The sequence below is a fragment of the Heptranchias perlo genome, chromosome 16 (genome assembly GCF_035084215.1).
Source record: "Heptranchias perlo isolate sHepPer1 chromosome 16, sHepPer1.hap1, whole genome shotgun sequence".
NCBI classification, from domain to species: domain Eukaryota; kingdom Metazoa; phylum Chordata; class Chondrichthyes; order Hexanchiformes; family Hexanchidae; genus Heptranchias; species Heptranchias perlo.
The window spans coordinates 44,004,768-44,026,135 of record NC_090340.1 but is presented as its reverse complement, the minus strand read 5'-3'; the positions used below and the strand labels follow the sequence as shown (position 1 = coordinate 44,026,135).

The following is a 21,368-nucleotide window of genomic DNA, read 5'->3' as shown; positions in this document are numbered from 1 at the left end:
AAATCCCTTTAAAATATCAGAAAATGGAATAAAAGTTTCCACGTTAAACTCAATATACCTTCATTACAATCTGCCATTGTACAGTAACCAAATATTTCAGCATAGAATTACAATTCCTGTAGCAAGCTTTGCATCTGTGCAAATCATAGCAGGTGTGAAAAGTTTATCTGTACTACTTTTGGGACGACTTAATTACTCTTTTTTTAAAAAAAACTTATTAAACATACAAAAACATTTTGTTGGGATTAGTCAACCCTTAATCTCACCAGTTGTGTCTCTAGCACAGTTGGGACAATGGATGTCATGGTGACCCCACTTATCACTATGCCACTAGATCAGACTGTAGGTGGACATGAACATGAACATACACATCATATCTGCTCAAGAAAAATGGCAGGTCTGGCAGAACAGCTGCCCCATTGATTGTTTTTTTTTAAAGTTTACCATTTCTATCAGATAATATCAATTGGATAAAGGCCCATCATGCAGGGCACCATCAAGGTTCAAAACGAAGCGATGAATTACATCAGGAAGTAGTGATGTCAAGTTTGGATTTTTAAAATCTAATGACAGTTTGTTTGGGGTGAGGGGGTGGGGGGAGGAAAAAAAGAAAGAGAAGACTGAAGGAGTTCCAAAGCTTTGAGGTTATGCAAAAAAGGTATACAGCAAGAGACAGTGCAATCAGTTATCTTCAAACTAGTGAGGATACAGGAGGAGGAAGGGTATGTAGAATGATATATTTACAGCTTAACAAGAAAAGGTACAGACTATAGTAGCATCCATAAAAAGAAAAATGACAATACTATAAGATACAACAGCAATGCAATACATCTCACCATAAGCTAATAAAATTACTTCAGCCACTTTTAGTTTCACGTGCAGAGATCCCAAATCTGCAATCTGCATGGATGAATCAAGGGCACTGTGAGCACAAGCTCATTGACTAAAGCTGCAGTGCAATTTATAGGAATTAAGCCTAATGTGAAGCTACATGCATAAGTGTAGGAGTCAAAAACTAAATGTTACAGTACCATTTTACATTCAAAGACAAGCAGGTAGAATTGAACTTTCGGCTGTGGTGAAAAGCGGGCGGTTGCGGATTGGCCGCCTGTCATATACCACACCCAATTTTCAGCCAATCTGTAGCCGCCTCTTTTCCACCATCACCAAAAGTTAGAATCTCACCTGAGGTTTTAGCATTCTCAACTATAAGGAGCATTCAAACAGGTTACTGAATAACTATATAGCTTCCAGTGACAAGTGCAACATTCTCCATTGGTAATGTTACTTAATAGGCATGAGACAGGTATCTACATTACACTTTGGGAGAGAAGTTAGCACTAAATTGAAAATGTTTCCAAGAATCCATTTTATACCTCACGGTTTGCTGTTGAGCAGAGTCAGGGTCCTTTGCATTGTATGCAGTTATTGTACTTCCTATTGGTAGATTCTCAGGCTGTTTCTCAGTCTTTGTTTCTGGATCAAATATTGGTGCTTCATTAACATCAAGTACATTGATGGTGACTGTAGCAGAAGAGAGTGGCATGGTTACGGTGAAAGGTACCTGATTCTTTACTTCAATGATCACCACATGCTGTTTGCTCTTCTCATAATCCAAGGGCTGCATATAGAAAGACAAAAGTTCAACAAACTCACTCGCAATTTTAAAGGGGCATTATTTTCATTAAAAAAATTGCAAATGAGAAAAGTTTACAAAAATATACTTAATAATAAGTCACATTGGGATGCATCAGCGTCACCTGTACAATGTCAACAACAAAAACAAAAGGGGATGGCTCTTCTCCATCAAAATAAAATTTGGCAAGACACTTTTTCTAAGATGATTGCCATTTGACCACAGAACCAAACATCTTTGTGGCTCATTTTCACAACCCCAAACATCCTAATGCATTGCACTGAGTTACAGCAGCATGTCACTGTCTCCTAGATTACTTTAAACAAAACATGCACACCAATGTCCCATTTTCTGTTGAATGTGAGCTCTGGCTGCATCTTTTCTAACCCTTTATTGTATCTTTGCAGCAAACAAGTGTTGCATTGCTTTTTTATTCACTTCCATATAAATAAAAACATATTACTGCAGCACCTAAAGAGCGTAACTCCTAACTCAACTACCTTCTGACTAAAATGTCATTTTGAATAAAGTTTTCTATAATTAATAGTTAACATTCTAAAGGAAAAAAATCTTTCATATTACCAAAAATGCAGTAGGGATAATTTTGACTTTGTATTCAATGGAAATAAAAAAATCGGGAGATGTAAAATGGGAAGTTGATTTGCTATCACCCTTTTTACACTATCGCACAAAATCAAAATTACCCCTTTCCCTTTGAACAAATGATACGATTAGTGATATATTCATTTGTTTCTCCTCCCTTCAGTATGTAGAGACCTAAAAGCAAACTTCAACATTTACTGAAACATTAGCTTTCCCATACATTAAATAAATCTTAATCCATTCCCTAACACACTCTAAAACTAGGTTTTTAAGTCATCTTGATGATCACAATAAGTAAAACCTGATGGATGTACACATTGTACTTTAGTACCTTCCCGTAATATCTTCAATGGATTAGTGCACACCTGATATTTGATCATGGTATCAATTGCCATATTCATGGCAAACAGGACATGTGGGAAACCAACTCCCAGACTACACCAGTTTGAAACAGTTGCCAGGAAATGCACAATATTTTTAATTATCTGACACTATGAACATGCCTACAGCAGTTACAAACAGAATGGAATGCCGTACCTTAATTGTCTTAAGGACTCCATTATTGTCTAAGTCAGTCTCCACAGAAAACTGTTGTCTCTCATTCCCAAAGACTATACTGAAATTTGCTTTCCAGCCTGGTGTACCAGGCAGATCATTGTCAGTTACAGAGAGCCTCGTTACATCATAATCCACTTCATTTTCAGAAACATCAACAGTAACCTGCAATTCAGAAAAATATAGTCATTAGGGACTATGGATTAGCACACTGCTCTATCTCAAGACCTGGGTTCAAATTCAGCCTAGGTTGATGAGATGACTAGTCTCTCCTTCCCACCACCACCACCCACCCCACCCCACCCCCCTCCAAATTTCTCTTTTCTCCTGAAGCTACTAAAAATTTACCTCAGAATGGTTCCACAAGACCAGCAACCCTGTGGCATTTTGCCCAAGTGACCATTCATCATGTGGGATCCTACTGGCCCTTGAACAGCATTATAGGCAATTCTGATCTTGATCCCAGTCACTGCCCACAGGTGCACTTTCCAGCAAGGGTCACTGGATTATGATCCAGGGCATCAGTGATCTCTTGATAAGACCTCCTAATCTGTATGGTTTTGTACCACACTAGATGGGGCCTTTAGCCACTAAACCACTGGGTGAAGCAGAGTTTGCAAAAATTAAGGTTTATCCACAAACATCTACTGATTTCATAATTTCTGTACTACTTTTGTTTCCAGTCAATATAGATCAATTATGGTCACCAATTCATTACTTTATTGAATGTCAGAACTATTTGCAGAAATAAATGATCCAAATTCAGTCAACTGTAAATTTGCAAGTGGCTACATGGTAATATGTTAAAACACTGTTCTTTTACCAGTGACTTGGGTTCAAAGTCAGCCCAATCTGATGGATCCTTACAGCTATAGGAGAGCTAAGGTATTTTTGCCTCTAACCCAAGATTTGTTCAACATTCACAGTTCCACTAACTGGCAATCTCATTCACAGGCCACAGGATAGCTGATGTAGGAAATAGAAAAACATTGCATTGATGCAGTTACTGGAGGTGCTCATCTGAGGTTGTACTGAGGCACATTGTTAGACCAGAGTAGAGGAAGCCTTGATCTGAATCTAACCATGTTACAGTTGACCTGGGACAGCTCAACACTGATACTAGGTGCACCAAATGTAAATGTTCCATTTCCCAGCAAGATAAAGGAAAATCCTTTACCTTTGTGAACACAATTTAAAAAAAAAAGAAAATTAATACAATATATCATCTGCTTTAGAACATAATGCTTCAAAATCCATCTCAATGAAATGATTAGAAAGGTTACTTGTATTTCAAGTTTGAGGACCAGTTAGAAGAATAATCCAGTATTTTAATTCTCAAAACACCTTATTCAGAATTAAGTTTTTAAACTCATTTAATATGAAGAAAAGTTTACCGATTTTGTCACAAATTGTGGGGCATTATCATTTGTGTCGGAGACGGTGATTATTGCTGTGGCTGTGGTCATCAGACCTTCCCCCTCTGAATCTGCTGCTTGAATTGTAAGCGTGTATTTACTCACTGTCTGGAAAAATAAGATGGAAGAACATACATATCAAGCATGTTTCTGAGTGCACTAATGCTCTTGTGGCCAATACAGTAAGTCCACTCATCTTCAAACATTTTTTGGGCCACGTCCAATCAAAAAACTCTCAGCTTCTCATGCCCCAGTATCTATAGGTACTGGTGGTTTGACAAGTGGTGGTCACAGAACTATACAAGTTTACAACACAGGAGGCCATATGTCCTGATGCGTCTGTGCTGGGTCTTTCTCAGCCCTGTATCTTTCTCTGCTTCAAACCTCGATTTATCCACTTTTCCCTTAAAATTGACAATAGTCTCTGCCACAACTGCTCCCTATGCTAAAGCATTCTATGCTCCAATAACCCTCTGTGTAAAGACATTTTTCCTAACCTCTCTTTGTTCTGTTACAATTTTAAATTGATGACTCCTCATCACTGACTCTCAAGCCAGGGGAAAGAGTTTTATCTTATTCATCCTATTCAAAACCTTTCACAATTTAAAAGAAAAACTAAGGTGCAGAACAGTGGTCAATCGACACTGTTCCCAGGCCTATGTTGCTCAAGCTGAACACTCTGATGTGCACAAAAGAGCTGATGCACCAACCGCTTTTCTATAGCAAATCATTTGACCCTACATTTTGGTTTCTCTCCAAGAATATAAGAAATAGGAGCAGGAGAAAGCCATACGGCCCCTCGAGCCTGCTCCACCATTTAATAAAATCATAGCCAATCTTCGACCTCAACTCCACTTTCCTGCCCAATCCCCATATCTCGATTCCCCGAGTGTCCAAAAATCTATCTATCTCAGCCTTGAATATATTCAATGACTCAGCGTCCACAACCCTCTGGGGGTAGAGAATTCCAAAGATTCACAACCCCGAGTGAAGAAATTCCTCCTCATCTCAGTCCTAAATGGCCGATCCCTTATCCTGCGATTATGCCCCCTACTTCTAGACACTCTAGCCAGGGGAAACAATCTCTCATGTGATCTCCTTGAAGCATATAAGATTCTGAGGTGGCTTGACAATAGATGCTCTTATTCTGCTAAGCTCCAGAGAGTATAGGCCCATTCTACTTAATCTCTCCTCATAGGACAATCCTCTCATCCCAGGAATCAATCTAGTGAACCTTCGTTACACCACCTCTAAAGCAAGTATATCCTTCCTTAGATAAAAAAAAAAGAGACCAAAATTGTACACAGAACTCCAGATGAGGTCTAACCAAAGCCCTGTATAATTGTAGTAAGACTTCCTTACTCTTGCACTCCAACCCCCTTGCAATAAAGGCCAACATGCTATTTGTATCCTAATTGCTTGCGGTACCTGCATGCTTTTTGTCCTTCTTGTACGAGAACACCCAAATCTCTCTGAACACCAACATTTAATAGTTGCTCACCATTCTAAAAATATTCTGTTTTTCTATTCTACCTAAGTGAATAAACTCACATTTCCCCACATTATGCTCCATCTGCCACCTCTTTGCCCACTCACTTAACCTATCTATAATCCCTTTGCAGACTGTCTTCCTCACAACTTACTTTCCCACCTACCTTTGTATCATCAGCAAACTTGGATACATTACACTCGGGCCCTTCATCTAAGTCATTAATAAAGATTGTAAATAGCTGAGGCCCCAACACCAATCCTTGTGGCATCTCTAGTTACAGCCTGCCAACCTGAAAATGACCCATTTATTCCTACTCTGTTTTCTGTCCATTAGCCAATCCTCTATCCATACTAATATATAACCCCCAACCCCATGAGCCCTTATCTTGTGTAACAACATTTGTGTGGCACCTTATGGAATGCCTTTTGAAAATCCAATTGTACTACATCCACTGGTTCCCCTTTATCTACCCTGCTCGTTACATACTCAAAAATCTAATAGATTTGTCAAACACGTTATCCCTTTCATAAAACCATGTTGACTCTGCCTAATCATATTATGATTTAAGTGCCCTGTTACCACTTCCTTAATAATGGATTCCAGCATTTTCCAGATGACAGATGTCAGGCTAACTGGTCTGTAGTTCTGTTTTCTCTCTCCCTCCTTTCTTGAATAGCAGGATTACATTTGCTACCTTCCAATCTGCTAGGACTGTTCTAGAATCTAGGGAATTTTGGAAGATCACAACCAATGCATCCATTATCTCTGCAGCCACCTCTTTTTGAACCCTAGGATGTAAGCCATCAGGTCCAGGGGATTTATCGGCTTTTAGTCCCATTAGTTTCTCCAGTACTTTTTCTCTTCTGATATTAATTACATTAAATTCCTCACTCTCATTAGCCCCTTGGTTCCCCACTATTTCTGGTATGCTTTTTGTGTCTTCTACTGTGAAGGCGGATATAAAATATTTGCTTAACCTCTCTGCCATTTCCTTATTCCCCATTATAATTTCTCCTGTCTCAGCCTCTAAGGGACCAACGTTTACTTTTGTTACTCTCTTCCTTTTTACATACTTGTAGAAGCTTTTACAATCCATTTTTATATTTCTTGCTAATTTTCTTTCTGAACATGTTTAAAGCTGAGTGCTCACCATATGGGCAATTACATGCCTGCTCCTCTGTCCTACATCCTTGTAGTACAGCACATAGTGGAATGGCAACACTTTGCACCATGGTTTTGTACACAGTGCTATTTAACCTCACAAAGCTTGTTCACCATGAGATAATGCATAGAGGCAATTTTTTTGTTCTTTCTCCTGATCCCAAGAACCTCATGCAATAGTATTAGGGAGCTTTTTTGTTTCCCTCACAAGGGAATCTTTTTCTTCATGCCTTTAATCAACAGATCCTAAAGTATCAGACTGACCCTGGAGATCTAGTGCTTTTTAGATACTCTTTACTCCAGCCAGACAAGAGAGGGCAGCGGGTCCCAGAAATGTCCAGCTTGCCTGGTAAATGGAACCTATTAATCTTCCTGGCAACCGGCTATCATTTAGCTCCCAGTAAACCTGCTACTCGGAGACTGTATAATCAAAAATGAATTAATTTAGCAACTTGATAAGAGTTCAAGACCCCAATCCTCAGTCTTGTAATGTGGCAATTCCCCAACCATCTCCTAAAGGTCAAAGCTCTGGACCAAGTCTATTAAATATGTACAACTCATCTATCTTCCTGGACTCCTTAGCCTCAATTTGAACCAGAGATGGAAGTGCAGCATGCAGAAGCGTCCATGACAGTGCCAGCGTGAGGCCTGGCTGGAGTATGCCCAGGAAGCATTAAAAAACATTTTAAAGTGAAACTGATCTTGGCCTCTTGTCCCTATTCTGCTTGCCGCCGGGTTTTACTGCCAGCTCCAGCACTGTGCATGATTCTTTGTTCAAATCGTGTCGGGATCCGAATTACATCATTGGGCTCCAACTTTTGAATATTCATGAGGCACCTGCCTGCCTGTGGTGGGCGCCGTCCCTGCAACCCAAATCTGCTGGGTTAAAATGGTGGCTGGCACAAACTCATAGGTTCCCTCTGCCCGCACCATTCACAACAAGCAAGCAGAGTTCAAATAAGGGCTCTTGCTTTGGGATTAGAAGATTCCTGCAAGGTAATTACATGGAAGTAATTTTCACACCTTTATTAGGCTTTGCTGCCTACAGAGAGATTGAGTCTTTGGGCAGGCACAGCCCTTGGCACAAGGTTTGTGGGTTCATCTACATACCACAGAGGGATCACTATGACTCAGATTACCCCTGATATGGAGAATATAACCAAAATAAAATTTTTCTGCACGTTGAGTATTCATTCTTTAAATGAAAGTACATTGTGCATAACATACTAACCCATTTTTGTCCCACCTGCACTTTTCGTGGGATAAATCTCAGTCACTCTGACCTTAGGATAGTTAATTTGGCGAGTGCTATTTGTGCAGTTTTACATGTGGTGAGGTTTCCAAGTTCATCTCAACTCTCCCATCTTAAAAGCACTTCTCACAGATTAGTGACTTACAGCAAGGTAATGTCCAAATGTTGCTGCAGAGAAAAATCACATGGTTGCACCTGAAAGTCTTTTCAAGAGGGCAGTCATGTGATTTCCATTGTGTACTCCCCCCCCCCCCCCACTCTATAATACTAATGCATAACCTTTAATCGAAGGCTGATTACATTGTAAAAAGGGATTTAACATTTCAGTGACAAACTCTTCAGCTCTGCACAACAGGTTTACCTATAACCACTCACCTCTCGGTCAAGTCCTGCTTGCAGCACAGTGATCAATCCAGTCTTTGAACTAATTGTAAACATCCTTGGATAAGGCTGTGCTGGGGTCTGACTTAGAATGGAGTATGCAATTATAGAATTAGCATTATCTTTTTCATCTTTGTCTGTGGCTGTTACATTCATGAATGCAGTACCTGCCAAAACAAACATACATTAACTCACACTGGCACTGGTTACATAGGCCTCAACATATTGATTTCTCCCCAAATCTGTGTAAAACACCAGGTTTTAAAGGGGAGGAAAACACAAAGACATGTACACTTTTAGGGATAGGGCCACAACAATATTTTTCACAAATCAGCAATATATCATCCTTCAGCATTGTCCACACTCTGATGATAAACAAGATCGCATTTTACCAAAGGTCAGTTAAGGTGCAATTTGAGTCAGTGTACAAAAGACAGAGCTCTGCATGCTACTATATGAAGACACAATGTATTTTTAAAAATTAAATATATACAATAGTGCCAAGTTAGGTAATGTCAGCCAGAACCAGATTGAGAAAGTCATGAGACAGGACTTAACAGACCTCATTGCTGCTCCATACTGATGGGCCTTTCCCTATACAGACAAATTGTCAGGCTGAGGGAATGCTCAGAAGCAAGCTTGAGGCTAGAGAAGGCAGAATTCAAGCTGCTCTCAGGGCAAAGCCACATTCAACATTCCCCACGTAAACAACAGTAGAATTGGGCCACTGCGTTGTCTGGAGAGGCCCTGATTGCCACTTGAGTGACATTTGTGGCCCCCAAGTACTTTGGGAGAGTCCGTAATATGGTTACACCTTTAGAGTCAACTGTAAGTACTAGGATAGGCAATTGCTTATTTTAAAAGTTATCCTAATTTTAAAAACAATTTAGGAGATAACTAAAAGCTTGGTGTGATTTGCATTCATTCATTTTGGTGGGCCAATATAGGGGTAAGGGCATTCATTGCCATTATTGGATTAGATTATGTAACAGTCATCTTCTCTCTTTGCAGTTTCCCCCAAAGACTCAGCACAAGGCCCAGCATCACTCAAACGTGGGAGAAGCTTCACCACACGGAGTGCAGCAGTTCAAGAAGGCAGCTCACCACCACCTTCTCAAAGGCAATTAGGGATGGGCAATAAATGCTGGCCTTACCACATCCCATGAATGAAGTAAAAAAAAATCAAAGCATAAATTAAGTGCAATACACTGCAGTGAACGTTTAAGTTCTGTTAAGAGTACTGTATTACAGGACTTGTGTAAATTTTGTATTAGAGACCTTCTTCATTTATATGGCTGCTTGCCCACCTAAAATTCTAGAAAAAAAAATTGAGCTTGCTCAATTGAAATGGCACCTCGAACAAGACAAAGATATAATGATAGGTGGAAAAGCAAGTTGCGAGAAGGACACCAAGTGTCTGCAAAGGGATACTGACAAGTTAAGCAAATGGGCAAAAATTTGGCAGATGGAATATAATGTGGGAAAATGTGAAGTCATCCACTTTGGGAGGAAAAATAAAAATGCAAAATATTATATGAATGGAGAAATACTACAAAAATTCTGCACTAGAGGGATCTGGGTGTTCTCGTACACGAAACACAATGTCAACATACAGGTGCAGCAGGTAATCCGGAAGGCAAGTAGAATATTAGCCTTTATTTCTAGAGGGATGGAGTATAAAAGCAGAGAAGTCATGCTATAACTTTACAGGGTGCTGGTGGGACCACACCTGGAGTACTGCGCACAGTTCTGGTGCCCTTATTTAAGGCCATGCTTGCAACGGAGGCAGTTCAGAGAAGGTTCACTAGGTTGATTCCGGGTATGGAAGGGTTGTCTTATGAGGAAAGATTGAACAGGTTGGGTCTATACTCATTGGAGTTTAGAAGAATGAGAAGAGATCTTATTGAAACATACAAGATTCTGAGGGGACTTGATAGGGTAGATGCTGAGAGGATGTTACCCCTCATGGGGGAATCTAAAACTAGGGGGCATAGTCTCAGAATAAGGGGTCACCCGTTCAAGATGAAAATGAGGAGGAATTTCTTCTCCCAGAGGGTCGTGAATATTTGGAATTCTTTACCTGAAAAAGCTGTGGAGTTTGAGTCATTGAATAATTCACGGCTGAGTTAGACAAATTTTTGATCAGCAAGGGAGTCAAAGGATATGGGGAAAAGGCAGGAAAGTGGGGTAAAAATCAGATCAACCATGATCTCATTAAATGGCGGAACAAGCTCGAAGGGCCAAATGGCCTACTCTTGCTCCTGTCGCTTATAAGACAGACAGACATGACTCACCCAGGGTTTATAGAAAAGGTGCAGAGTATACAGGTGACAAGATTTTCATGCACCAACCCTGATAAAGCAACAGCATAAATAGATGCAACAGTATGTTGGAGCTATGAAGAACTATCAGGATATTTTAATAAGAGTAGAAATAAACTATTCGCTCACGTCAAAAATTGATTTTTTTTTTCTATAATCTCCCATCAAAAATATATACATAACAATAGACGAATTCTAAAGGGAGTTGTACAAAACTCACTTATTAATCTGCTCTAGATTTGGGATAGCGATGTAAAGCAAATAGCTGAACTTCCTGGTATTGCCCCATCTAATGCAGATAATCCATTGGAACATAAGAGCAAACTGTAATCAACTAATTGCTGGTTTATTCTGGATTTAGAAATCTGATCTGGAACAAAAACCGTCCCTCTTACCTGGTGTAGCTCCTTCTGGAACATAGCCATAGAATGTCGGAGAGATAAACTGTGGTCTGTTATCATTCATGTCAATGACCTTGATTAATATGTCAACTGGATCTTCAACATTGTCTCCATTTGCATTTGTTGCAAGAGCCATCAGCTATGAAAAAGGGATGGGAAGGTTGGCCATTATAGCAACCATAAAAACATTGCAATAAGAAACATTCTATATTGAACGAGAAATGCAACTCCTATAGAGCCTGTGGTCTAGTTAGTTGGTTCATAACCGATTGAAACACAGATATGTATACTTCACCTTCTCAGTTGGTAATTCAATTCCCCCTATCCCAGAGATAATGGGCTCGAATTTAGCAGGCCTGCGGGTTCCCAGCGGGTGGTCCTCCGGGAGCGTGGTCAACACGCTCGGCGAAATTAGTGGGTTGCCCGCGCGATCGTAGCAGGCAACACACTAATAGGAATCAATTACCTGCTCGTCCGGGGTCCACGGCACTGGTCTGCGCGTCGGGCGGGCTGCGCATGCGCAGTACGATCTGTCAGCTGGAGGCTCTCTAGTTAAAGGGGCAGTCCTCCATTGACAGATGCTGCAACCAATGGGACAAATTGCAGCATGGAGCAGCCCAGGGGGAAGGCTGCTCCTAGTTTAATGATGCCTCACCCCAGGTATCATCAGATGGGGTGAGGAGGAGGGGGAGGACACAGATCTTCCCCCCCGGCGGGCGGGAGGAAGCGGCCTGCCTCTGCCACCAAGAAGGCCTGGCTCGAGGTGGCAGAGGGGGTCACCTGCGCCACCAACATATGGCCCACCTGCATACAGTGCAGGAGGCGCTGCAATGACCGCAGTAGGTCAGCCACAGTGAGAACACGAAGTCTTTCCCCTACACTCCATCTGCCACAACACTGCCCCCACCCCACATCTCCTTCGGCACCGCCAACACTACTCTGTCACATCACCCTTCATACCCACTCAAACCCCATCCTCATCTTACCTCCACCTACTCACCTCGCCAGTACTCATCCTGCTACTAACACGCGACGCAATCCTCATACAATCTCATTGCTCCATCCCATACTCAACCTCTCGTGCATCTCCCTCACGGCCAGCCTCACTCAACCTGCCACCACCTGTGCTGCAGCCACAGGGCATGCATCATATATGTGCAGTAGGCAGCGTAAGGCAAACGTGTCCTCAGCATGAAGGGGGTGCACAAAGGTGTCTGAGGGTTTGTCATGGGTGTTACCTATATTGAATTTCAGAGCAACAAACAGCACACATTATATTGACACCACCACTGCCATGTCTCCGCGAATCCTGTCCGTTGTGTCCAATAATGCCCGCTCCTGGGTATCACTATGAGGACCCACCACTGATGCCACCCATCGTGTTACTGCAGAGTAGGTGCAGGTGTATTTGCAGGGCTCTTCCGCGCAGACGACTGAGAGACATCGGCGGTGTCGCCGGCTGCACCCTGGAAGGATGCGGAGGAGAAGTTGTGGAGGGCAGTGGTGACTTTGACAGCGACAGGTAAGCAGTTGGTGCTGGGGCCAGCCAGGAGCAGCTCAGCATGAAAGAGCCTGCAGATCTCCACGACTACATGTCGAGCGAATCTGCGCCTCCCTGTGCACTGCTGCTCGGAGAGGTCCGGGGAGCTGCGCCTCGGTCTGTGGACCCTGCGGCGAGGGTAGTGCCCTCTGCGTTGCGTCTCTCCCTGCAGTAGCCCTCCCTCCTGCTGTGCAGGTGGGCGTGCAACAACACCGTGTTGGGGGGCTCCACGTCTCTGCGGCGGACGGCGTGGACTGCGAGGCTGCTGGGGCTGGTCATGCTGTTCGTCCTCCGAGGGTGTCCACGCACCACCCATCTGGCAGGTGTTGGTCTGAGGGGTTGTGCAGGGTAGGTGGGTGGTTCCTCGCACTAGGGCTACGGTTTCGTGTCGGTCTGTCCTCTGGCTTGGCGGGGGGTAGTGGAGGGCAGGGGTTGCCCTATGTGACGTGGTGGCCTCCTGCGTGGGTGAGGGCTCTCCCCCGTGGAGTGCACCTTGGCACCTGCCACAGGCTGCTGGCTGCAACACGCCTGGTTGGAGAGAGACTGTTTCCCCCAGTGTGGGAAACTCACTGCCTTGAACCCAAAATCCCACACTTCCTCTTTTGACAGCTGCTTCAGCTCATTAACTGACCTCAACAAGCAAGGTAAGTACTCTCAAGTGGAACCCCGCTGGCTTTAATTGCCTGCGGGATTCCCACCAGCGGGGCTTGCGCGCGCAGCCCCGCACGTCAGCGCGGTACCCGGAAGTGGGCGGGATTTCGGCGCGATCCGTTCACGTGACCGGATATCGGGATTTTCGGGGCCCCCCCGCTGGAAACCCGCAGGTAACCAGACGCGAAAATCGAGCCCAATGTTTTAAGTGATAAGGCCACTGAAGCCAATGGACACTTTTACCAGCAACTGATGCCTGTGGTGGTCTCTTCAGTGATCAAATGCTCCTCTTAATCCAAAGAGGATTGAAATGTTCCTTCTGATTATTCAATAAAGCAATATTTGAAAAAAATGTTGAGATTAAAATTTCAAGAAACTAGTACATACAGGATATATTTCCTCTATTACACTCTACAATCAGTATCAGTGGAGCAGTGCTACTACAGCATTCACTTATACCTGATTTGTAATGATAAATAGGAGCTGAATTAGCATGGGTGGGGAGAGGAATAGAGGCTGCAGGAGTTTGTGGTGACAAATTAAAGCTACCACTGCCAGCCTATCTACTTCCCACTCTGTCCCAGTCATACTTTAAATTGTTTTACCCATGTTGTTCAGATGCCAGAAGATTTGAGTGACCAACTAAAAAGGGAGAATTGACTCTGGACCTGTCCTCAAATTTAGTCCTTCGTATTTTTCTTTAAAAAAAAGAGCAAAGCTCTACTTTTAGAACAACATGACAAGCAGCCACATTGAAGGCTGATCCCATTAAAATAACTTGAGAGAGACAGATGGGTTGGCATCACAGCCACAATTTTCTCCCAGTTTTTAGTTAATTTATACCACAGTATAAGTGAGGATGGGGGAGGCAGTTGGAGTTAATGTGCCCTGAATGAAACTTCAACCATGAAGTAGGATCCAAAAGTTGCTATGCAACTGAATTTCCAATCTAGAGTTACGATTATACTATGCAACTGGGGTCTCAGTCTAATCTTGAGAATGAATCAAAATGTCAGTTGTTGCTCGAGCTTTATATTTTGTCCAGCAATCCTATAGACTTCACATTGCAGCTGGCTTTCCTTTTCCCACCCCAAACTCTGGCTATGAACGCCCATCAGAAGAAAGCCAAGTGCATACATGTGTGATTTCATACATGCCCAGAGATCTGGTCCTGGATGGTCAATTTTTAAGGTATCAGAAAGCAGTCCTCTCACCCATGCTTGCAAAACATTAAAAGGCTCAGCTGAAGTTTAAACATCCAATGGACTGCCATACTACTTCTTAAAGCTAACTTGTTATTACGTTCCGCATGGTGCCAAGGCCAAGCAGTGCAGGATAACTTTCCCAAGAGGGTCTCATACTGCTAAAAAATAAATGTACCAAGTGAAGATCAGAAGTGCTTAAAATTAAGCTTAATAGGTGATTTGTTAATGTAAAAGTTCAAAATCATCTGGCAGATCATGTCTGACCAATTTTTGGAATATCTCTTTCAGATTTTCATGTATTTATGATTTTTTTCCTCTCCAATACCAGTGAAGGAGTATTGAGTATACTACCAAAGTCATGAAGCCCATGTAATTGCTCATTTTCATGTCATGGGCTTACCATCAGGGCCTTCTCGAGCGGTCAGCTTTTTTGAAGCTGTTGATCAGCCTTTGCTAGATTTCTAAGTTGGAATGTACGTATAAACCAATTACCACGGGCTATACTGACCAGTGTTGTTGCTCAGACTTTAGCTCATCTCACCACTTTCAGCTTCCCATTTAATGGAGCAGCCCTGTTGAGAGTCATTAATTAACAGCATGTAGGAGAGGAGGTCAATATATTGACATTGTGCAAGGTTGATTCCTGACTGATGCAGTGGAATAATTGAAAGTATCAAAGATGATTTTAACAATAAGGCACTGTGGCACAGGAAGGATTAGAAGTAATGAAACTCACTTTATACTCAGCTATTTGTTCTCGGTCTAAAGGTTGATGCACATAAACAGAACCTTTGTTCTTATCTATGCTAAAAACTCCACGAGGTGGCTCATTAGCTCCAGGCCCTAAGACAGCATAGAACACTCGAATTTCATTTTGACGACTGGACCTAATCTGTTAAGAAAAAAAAAACAATTTAAATGAAAACTTCATTTTGTAAGCACATTGTCCCAAGTCAGAATACTCATGTCAGTTAATGCAATATATAAGTGCAATTTTACTTAATGTCTAAAGGCACCACATAATGTAGAACACAGACTAGAAGATCCCACATTTAATCCGTGGTCTTTGCTAAATTAGCTGATTTAGGCTCAGACAGCGGTAGAGTACTACAATTAGCCTCAGTGTCTGTGAGCACTATCCCAGCTGGAAAGTGTGACCTAGAAATTCGGGAGCACCTATTTTTGATGGGAGGGGGGAGGGCACAGGGTACTACCTTGCAGCAGATATTGGGCCTCAGACCTCATTACTATGGAGCTGATGCAACAGCCTGTCAGGAGAAGAGGAGGAGAGAAAAATCGGACTGCTGCTAGCATTGCAGCGGCTCTCAGGTAAGTGAGTCCGGGATTGGGCAAGTAGGCTGGGTGGTTGGAGGAAGGAAAGGGGGAGTCGATAGAGGTGGTGATTGGGAGGGGGGGGGTTAAATGTGGGGTCATGAGGAGCACTCCTGCTCCTCCTGGCTCCACATTCAGGTATGTTTCTTACCTTTTTTGTTGCAGGTGATCCCTAATGCTGGTTTCCTAGAGTACAGCCCATGATGGCACTAGCTGCCTCAGGGCAAGCCAATTTTGGAACGGGAACCTCAAGAAGGCATTAGACCCCTTATCTGCAGATCCAAAGGGCTTAGTGCCTGCTTCAGGCATGGGTAAAAGACACCTCTTGTTTGTGTTGTGTTGTTTCAAAGCTGGAGAGAGAGAGAGAGAGAGAGAGAGAGAGAGAGAGAGAGAAAAAAAAGTGTAGAAATAGAGGAGAGGTGAACACCAGCAGTGAAAGTAGTTTATATCAGGACTTCCCAGAGAGCAAAGTGTTCGTTCTCTATATAAAAAGAAAAACACAACTGGTTTCATAAACATACAAGTTGCAGGACATTAAGAGCAACCATGTAAGAAAAAAAGGGAAACAAGCTGATCCCAAAACACCACAGCTTAATGGTGTATAAAAAAAGATGTTCATGTCTTTTTTTAAAATGAAACTTGTGACTAGGTGGCAGTGTACCGTCAGTATAACTTGTACTGCTACATAACTAAATAATTTTATGAAGAATAATTCATTTCAAATCCCTACTATAAAATAAAACAAATGGCAAAATCATCTGGATCTCTCTCTCAACTAGACTTGGTGTGACGTTTAAAAAAAAGTAGTTACCAAAAAAGCAAGCTGTTGAGACTTACACTTAAAAAGGCTTCAAACATGCCAGTTTGTATTAAAAAAAGGTTTGAAAACAAAAACTCAGAAATTCTGTTACAGTCAAATTCTGTCACTGACATTTGCACTGAGAAAAATAAATATATTTTCTGTAAGAATGTTTTGGAATTTTCCATAGAAATAAAATGATCAAGTGTGCTGTAATCTTCTTACAGAATGAGGAAACACTACAAGGTAAACAGTCACACTGATGCACATTGCAAAGTTCTCCACTTACTTTGACTGACATCTTTGGGAAAATGTCAACTTCAAGCACAGGCTTTCAAGAGACACTGGGGCCTCCCTAGTGTAAATGTTAAAGTACTTAGACATAATAAGCAAAATTATAAATCAGGTTATTGTGAAACATGCAATTTTTAAAAAATATTAAGTTAGAAATCTTGTTTTGAATTCATTGTTGACCAGCTGAAAGGGAAAAAAGTTGGCTAAAATATTTTGTAAAAAATATTTCGCACAGTTTAATTACCTTCTCCTTTGTTTCATTGGTGGGTCCTACTGACTGCTCATTCAAGATTGGTTGTTTTCATAAGTCTTTAGCAATTTCCTAATGGTGTCTTTTATAGCTACTTTCTTGTTTTTGATTCGTACATTCCTACCTCCTCAGTTCTGAATTGTTATTTGGAGCCTAAACTAACTCAAAGGGGTAATACGATGATGAACTAGAAACAGCCATTATCGTACTAAAGTCCTGAAAATGGTATACAACTACAACTTAAACACCGTAAAGACAAACCTGTACAATATCTTTGGGGAATGGTCCTCGGTCATTTTCTGGATGATTGATAGTAGGAATCACCCACTCTCTCTTCTGCCGTCTCAATACAGACTCAGAATATCTTGAAGGCCTCATAATCAATATATTGTCTGATTTATCATCCGCAGAATCTTTCAGCTAAAACACAAAATCAGGACATGTGACAATGGGCTCGCCATTTGGGTGAAACACAGTGTTACCATCTTAAGAACAATTACTTTAATGAAGGAAATTTTTTTTTCTTACAAAGAACATATTTAAAAGAGAATACTACTAGGATTTTGCTGCAGTTCCATAATAGAATGCAATGCTGTTAAAGAAGCTGGAATGTTCCCATTAGTCTAACCTGTATCAGTTCACTATAGCTCATTAAAATGACAATATTTATAAAACACTATAAACACTGCAGTGTGGTTGCAATATGTATGCAGCACTAAAGTAATAAGAGCTATTTAAACACCCACACAAAAATAAAAATATTACCATTCCTCCATTTATTAGGACTTTAATGAAAGCATCCCATTCCTCTCCAGCCTCATTATGTGCAGTAACAATAAAACCCGTGTGGTTATTTGGTACCATCGGGTTTTTAACAAGAATCCTTCCATCGGATTGCACTTGGAAATGGGAGTCATCCGTATCGAAATCCAGTCCCTTCTGTCCACTGCAGTTAAAGTGAACTATAAAAATAAAAAGGAAAGCAAATTAAGTAATTTATCTGACTGAACCCCATACCTGCGGTGAATGAATCAGTTAAAGGACACATCTCCATGGTAACTGCAATCGTTAATAAACTATAAAGGTTCCATCCTTTTAGATACAACAGACTGATACACCAAGCTGTTTCCCTCATCTGCCTAAAGAGATACAATGGGATTCTTTCTATGATTACATTACCTCAGCAGTCATGTAAAATTGGATCACTCCCCTACTGCCATCCAGCTGAGATCAACCAACTCAGCACAGACCAGGAATCAAACTATGACTTGACTACTCCTTGGCTAAACTCATGGAGCTGTACACAAAGCTGAGCATTATGGGATTAAAGAAAACCTTGAATATTAAATAATTTCTCATTTTATCCGCCATTATGCTTCCAACTAGTTTTATTCTCTTTCATAATTTTCTCTAGAGTTGTCAAAATTTTTCTGGGCAGGTTCCATGAGCAGCCTTCAGTATCTCATCTAAGTGGCAATTCATATTTGAGAGTCTTGGCAATGAGTGTCAGTGGGTTGCTCAATTGCAGGGGGCATCACAAGTGAGCCTGATCCAGTCTTCACCCGATGTCCACACATGTACACTTGCATCAAGGATTGCTATATAGTGATCACGAGCAGGAACCCAAGCTGTTTTTCTGCTCCCTAACTCAAGAGGTGCCCAAATGTAGGGGTTCTACCACCATCCAAATGGAGATCAATAACTCTGTACGGTCCAGATATCGAATTTAGGACCATTCTTTCTGTATGGCTTAGATTTTCATTGGATAAGCTCCCTGAGCCATCAGAGAAGCAGACACTCTGTTCTATATATTGATAGGAGCAAAAAAAAAGTCAGCTTTTTTTTTTTCCAGTCCACACTCAAATTTAGAATTAGAACCAGAACACACAAACTTCTCAGTATTATGGGTTCTGTACTTTCACAGAGACAAACTGAAAGTGATGTATAAGGCACAGAACCAAAGTAAGTTGTAGAAACTGGTATAGCTTTATTGCGGTGTGGAAGCTGCTCCCAATTATCAGCTAAACAACAGAGAAAGGGAAAAAAAATTATAGCAAAAAATGAGTTTCACTACAAGGTCAGAATAAATATGGATGTATTTTGCACTGTAGTTTTTGTAAACACAAGATCATTTTATCAAAAATTTAAACCAAACCTTAAATTTTCCTCCTTAGCAGAATCTCAAATTGCTGCCAAATGCTTAGAAGTAATTCTACAAGACACCCATACAAATTACACAAAAGATGTTTTTAAAACAATCATTTCTAAACAAGAGCATAATTACATTTATTTTTGGCCACACTATCTGCACCTTCAAAAACAAAAGACAAGCATCCTTAATGCACTGACCTAGAGTGGCAGAGAGTTTAAGATGGTTAATTAGAAATAACATGAATAAACTGGCCAGTAGCAGAATGTTCCAAGGATAGATAGATCCATAAAATCTTCCAGGAAGTAAAGTAGTATATTTTCTTAAAGGCAGGCTTCCAGATTCCCAGAATCCATTTCAGTTACTGTAAGCTTTTAACAATTAGTGGCTTATTGGTCTGAAACCACACCTCAGAATAATTAACTGTGTCCCCTTTTGGATCATACTGGAGCCGCATAAAAGAGCAGAACTGTAAATATATATTAAATTTGCCTCTGAATAGTAATAGGACTCGTGTTAGCTAACTCGCTTACCGTTGTATTTTAACAATAACTGTGCTAGTTGATCTGCATTGGCAGCCATTTGAAGACTGTCCTTAAGGACTCAGCTTGGAGTACAAATTGTCAATAAATAAATAATACAAGCCTTTGTAAACTGGCAATAACAACCTCCAGAGCATGCTACTGACATACTGCATTGACACCAATGCCTCAAGCAACTCAGTTTTGAAATCTGAAATTACATCACTCCCTGGAAACAAGAATTATAATTTCTAACATGGACTGGAACAAAGTATGCATACCAGAGCACCCTTTGAACATTCTATCCAAAAGATATCAAAGACCCTCTCAAACAAGTTAAATATTGCTTTTATAAAGAAACAATCATTCCTTTTGTACATCTATACAGGCAGGATTACCTGTTTGAACAGCTCTCAGAAAAGATTGTAATATTTAATTTTTCGAAGCACTAGTGCAATTTATCCAAATCTTTCAGTTCTGTTGGACTACGGTCCGATTTTAACTATGGGCCAGTTTTTGGCAGTGAGAGTTATAGAATTGACCTGGTAAGTGTGGGTTTCTGAGGAACTGTACAGAATGTTCAATATTTAACAGGAGGTCACTGAACTGCACAGAATGTAATGTGCAAGGTTGATATTACTGTGCTGCCCTAGGGGACAATTTTAACTTTTCCCACCCAGCAGAAACCGGGCGGCAGGCAGTTAACACCGCCCAGGTTATCTACCCATCCAGGAGTCGCCAGGAGCTGATTGCTCAGTTGAACAGATTAAAATTGGGAACAAACAGCAAGGCCACCCACCCAAAGCCAACAGGGTCCTTTTTAAAAAAAAATATATGCATGTCAGACCCCAGTGATCCCATTGGGGCCAGAGTGCAATTTTCACTCAGTGGCCTGAGCGGGAGAAGCCACAGTGAGTTTCACACCAGGCCAAACCAGCAGGAAAGAGGATCGGGGCCAGAAGAGCCGAAAAAGGTAACATTTTTTTAAAAAATTCTTTATGGGGTCAAGAAGTGGAGGAGTACTCTTGTTGTGGACTTCCCCACTCCTTCTCGATTGAGACCCCAACAGGACAGCCCCAGGAGCCCAACCCACCTGGTCTTAGCGCTTGGCCTCTGGGCTGAGAGATTTTCTGCTACTTCCAGCCGATTTCCCGGATGGAACAGGCGGGAAGTTGGCTAGCAGGATTTGAATGATGCCCAGGAGTTAAAATACCCTGGGCCTCATTTTTAGAGCTGCAAATGAGTTTCTAACTCACACTGCTACTCACGCGCCGAAAGACGGCCGCGTTAAAAATCGGGCCATATATCACGTTTGGATGCTGGCAAGTCATAGTATTTAACCAGGTACAGTAAGTATTTATAAATGGACATGGACAACATTGAATTTGTATAAATGTAAGGCTATTGATA

The 21,368-nt window shown here is 41.5% G+C and overlaps 1 protein-coding gene across 1 annotated transcript in view; it reads right to left on the bottom strand.

Moving 5' to 3' along the window:
• The window catches only part of cdh31 (cadherin 31), a 49,587-nt gene that overhangs the window by 11,906 nt on the left and 16,313 nt on the right, over positions 1 to 21,368 (bottom strand). The window contains exons 3-10 of the mRNA XM_067998042.1: positions 18,054 to 18,250; positions 17,550 to 17,708; positions 15,350 to 15,505; positions 11,212 to 11,356; positions 8,490 to 8,662; positions 4,189 to 4,317; positions 2,777 to 2,959; positions 1,377 to 1,621 (exon numbers count right to left, since the gene is read on the bottom strand). Of these exons, the coding sequence (XP_067854143.1) occupies positions 1,377 to 1,621; positions 2,777 to 2,959; positions 4,189 to 4,317; positions 8,490 to 8,662; positions 11,212 to 11,356; positions 15,350 to 15,505; positions 17,550 to 17,708; positions 18,054 to 18,250 (1,387 nt within the window). The remainder of the gene's footprint in view (positions 1 to 1,376; positions 1,622 to 2,776; positions 2,960 to 4,188; positions 4,318 to 8,489; positions 8,663 to 11,211; positions 11,357 to 15,349; positions 15,506 to 17,549; positions 17,709 to 18,053; positions 18,251 to 21,368) is intronic.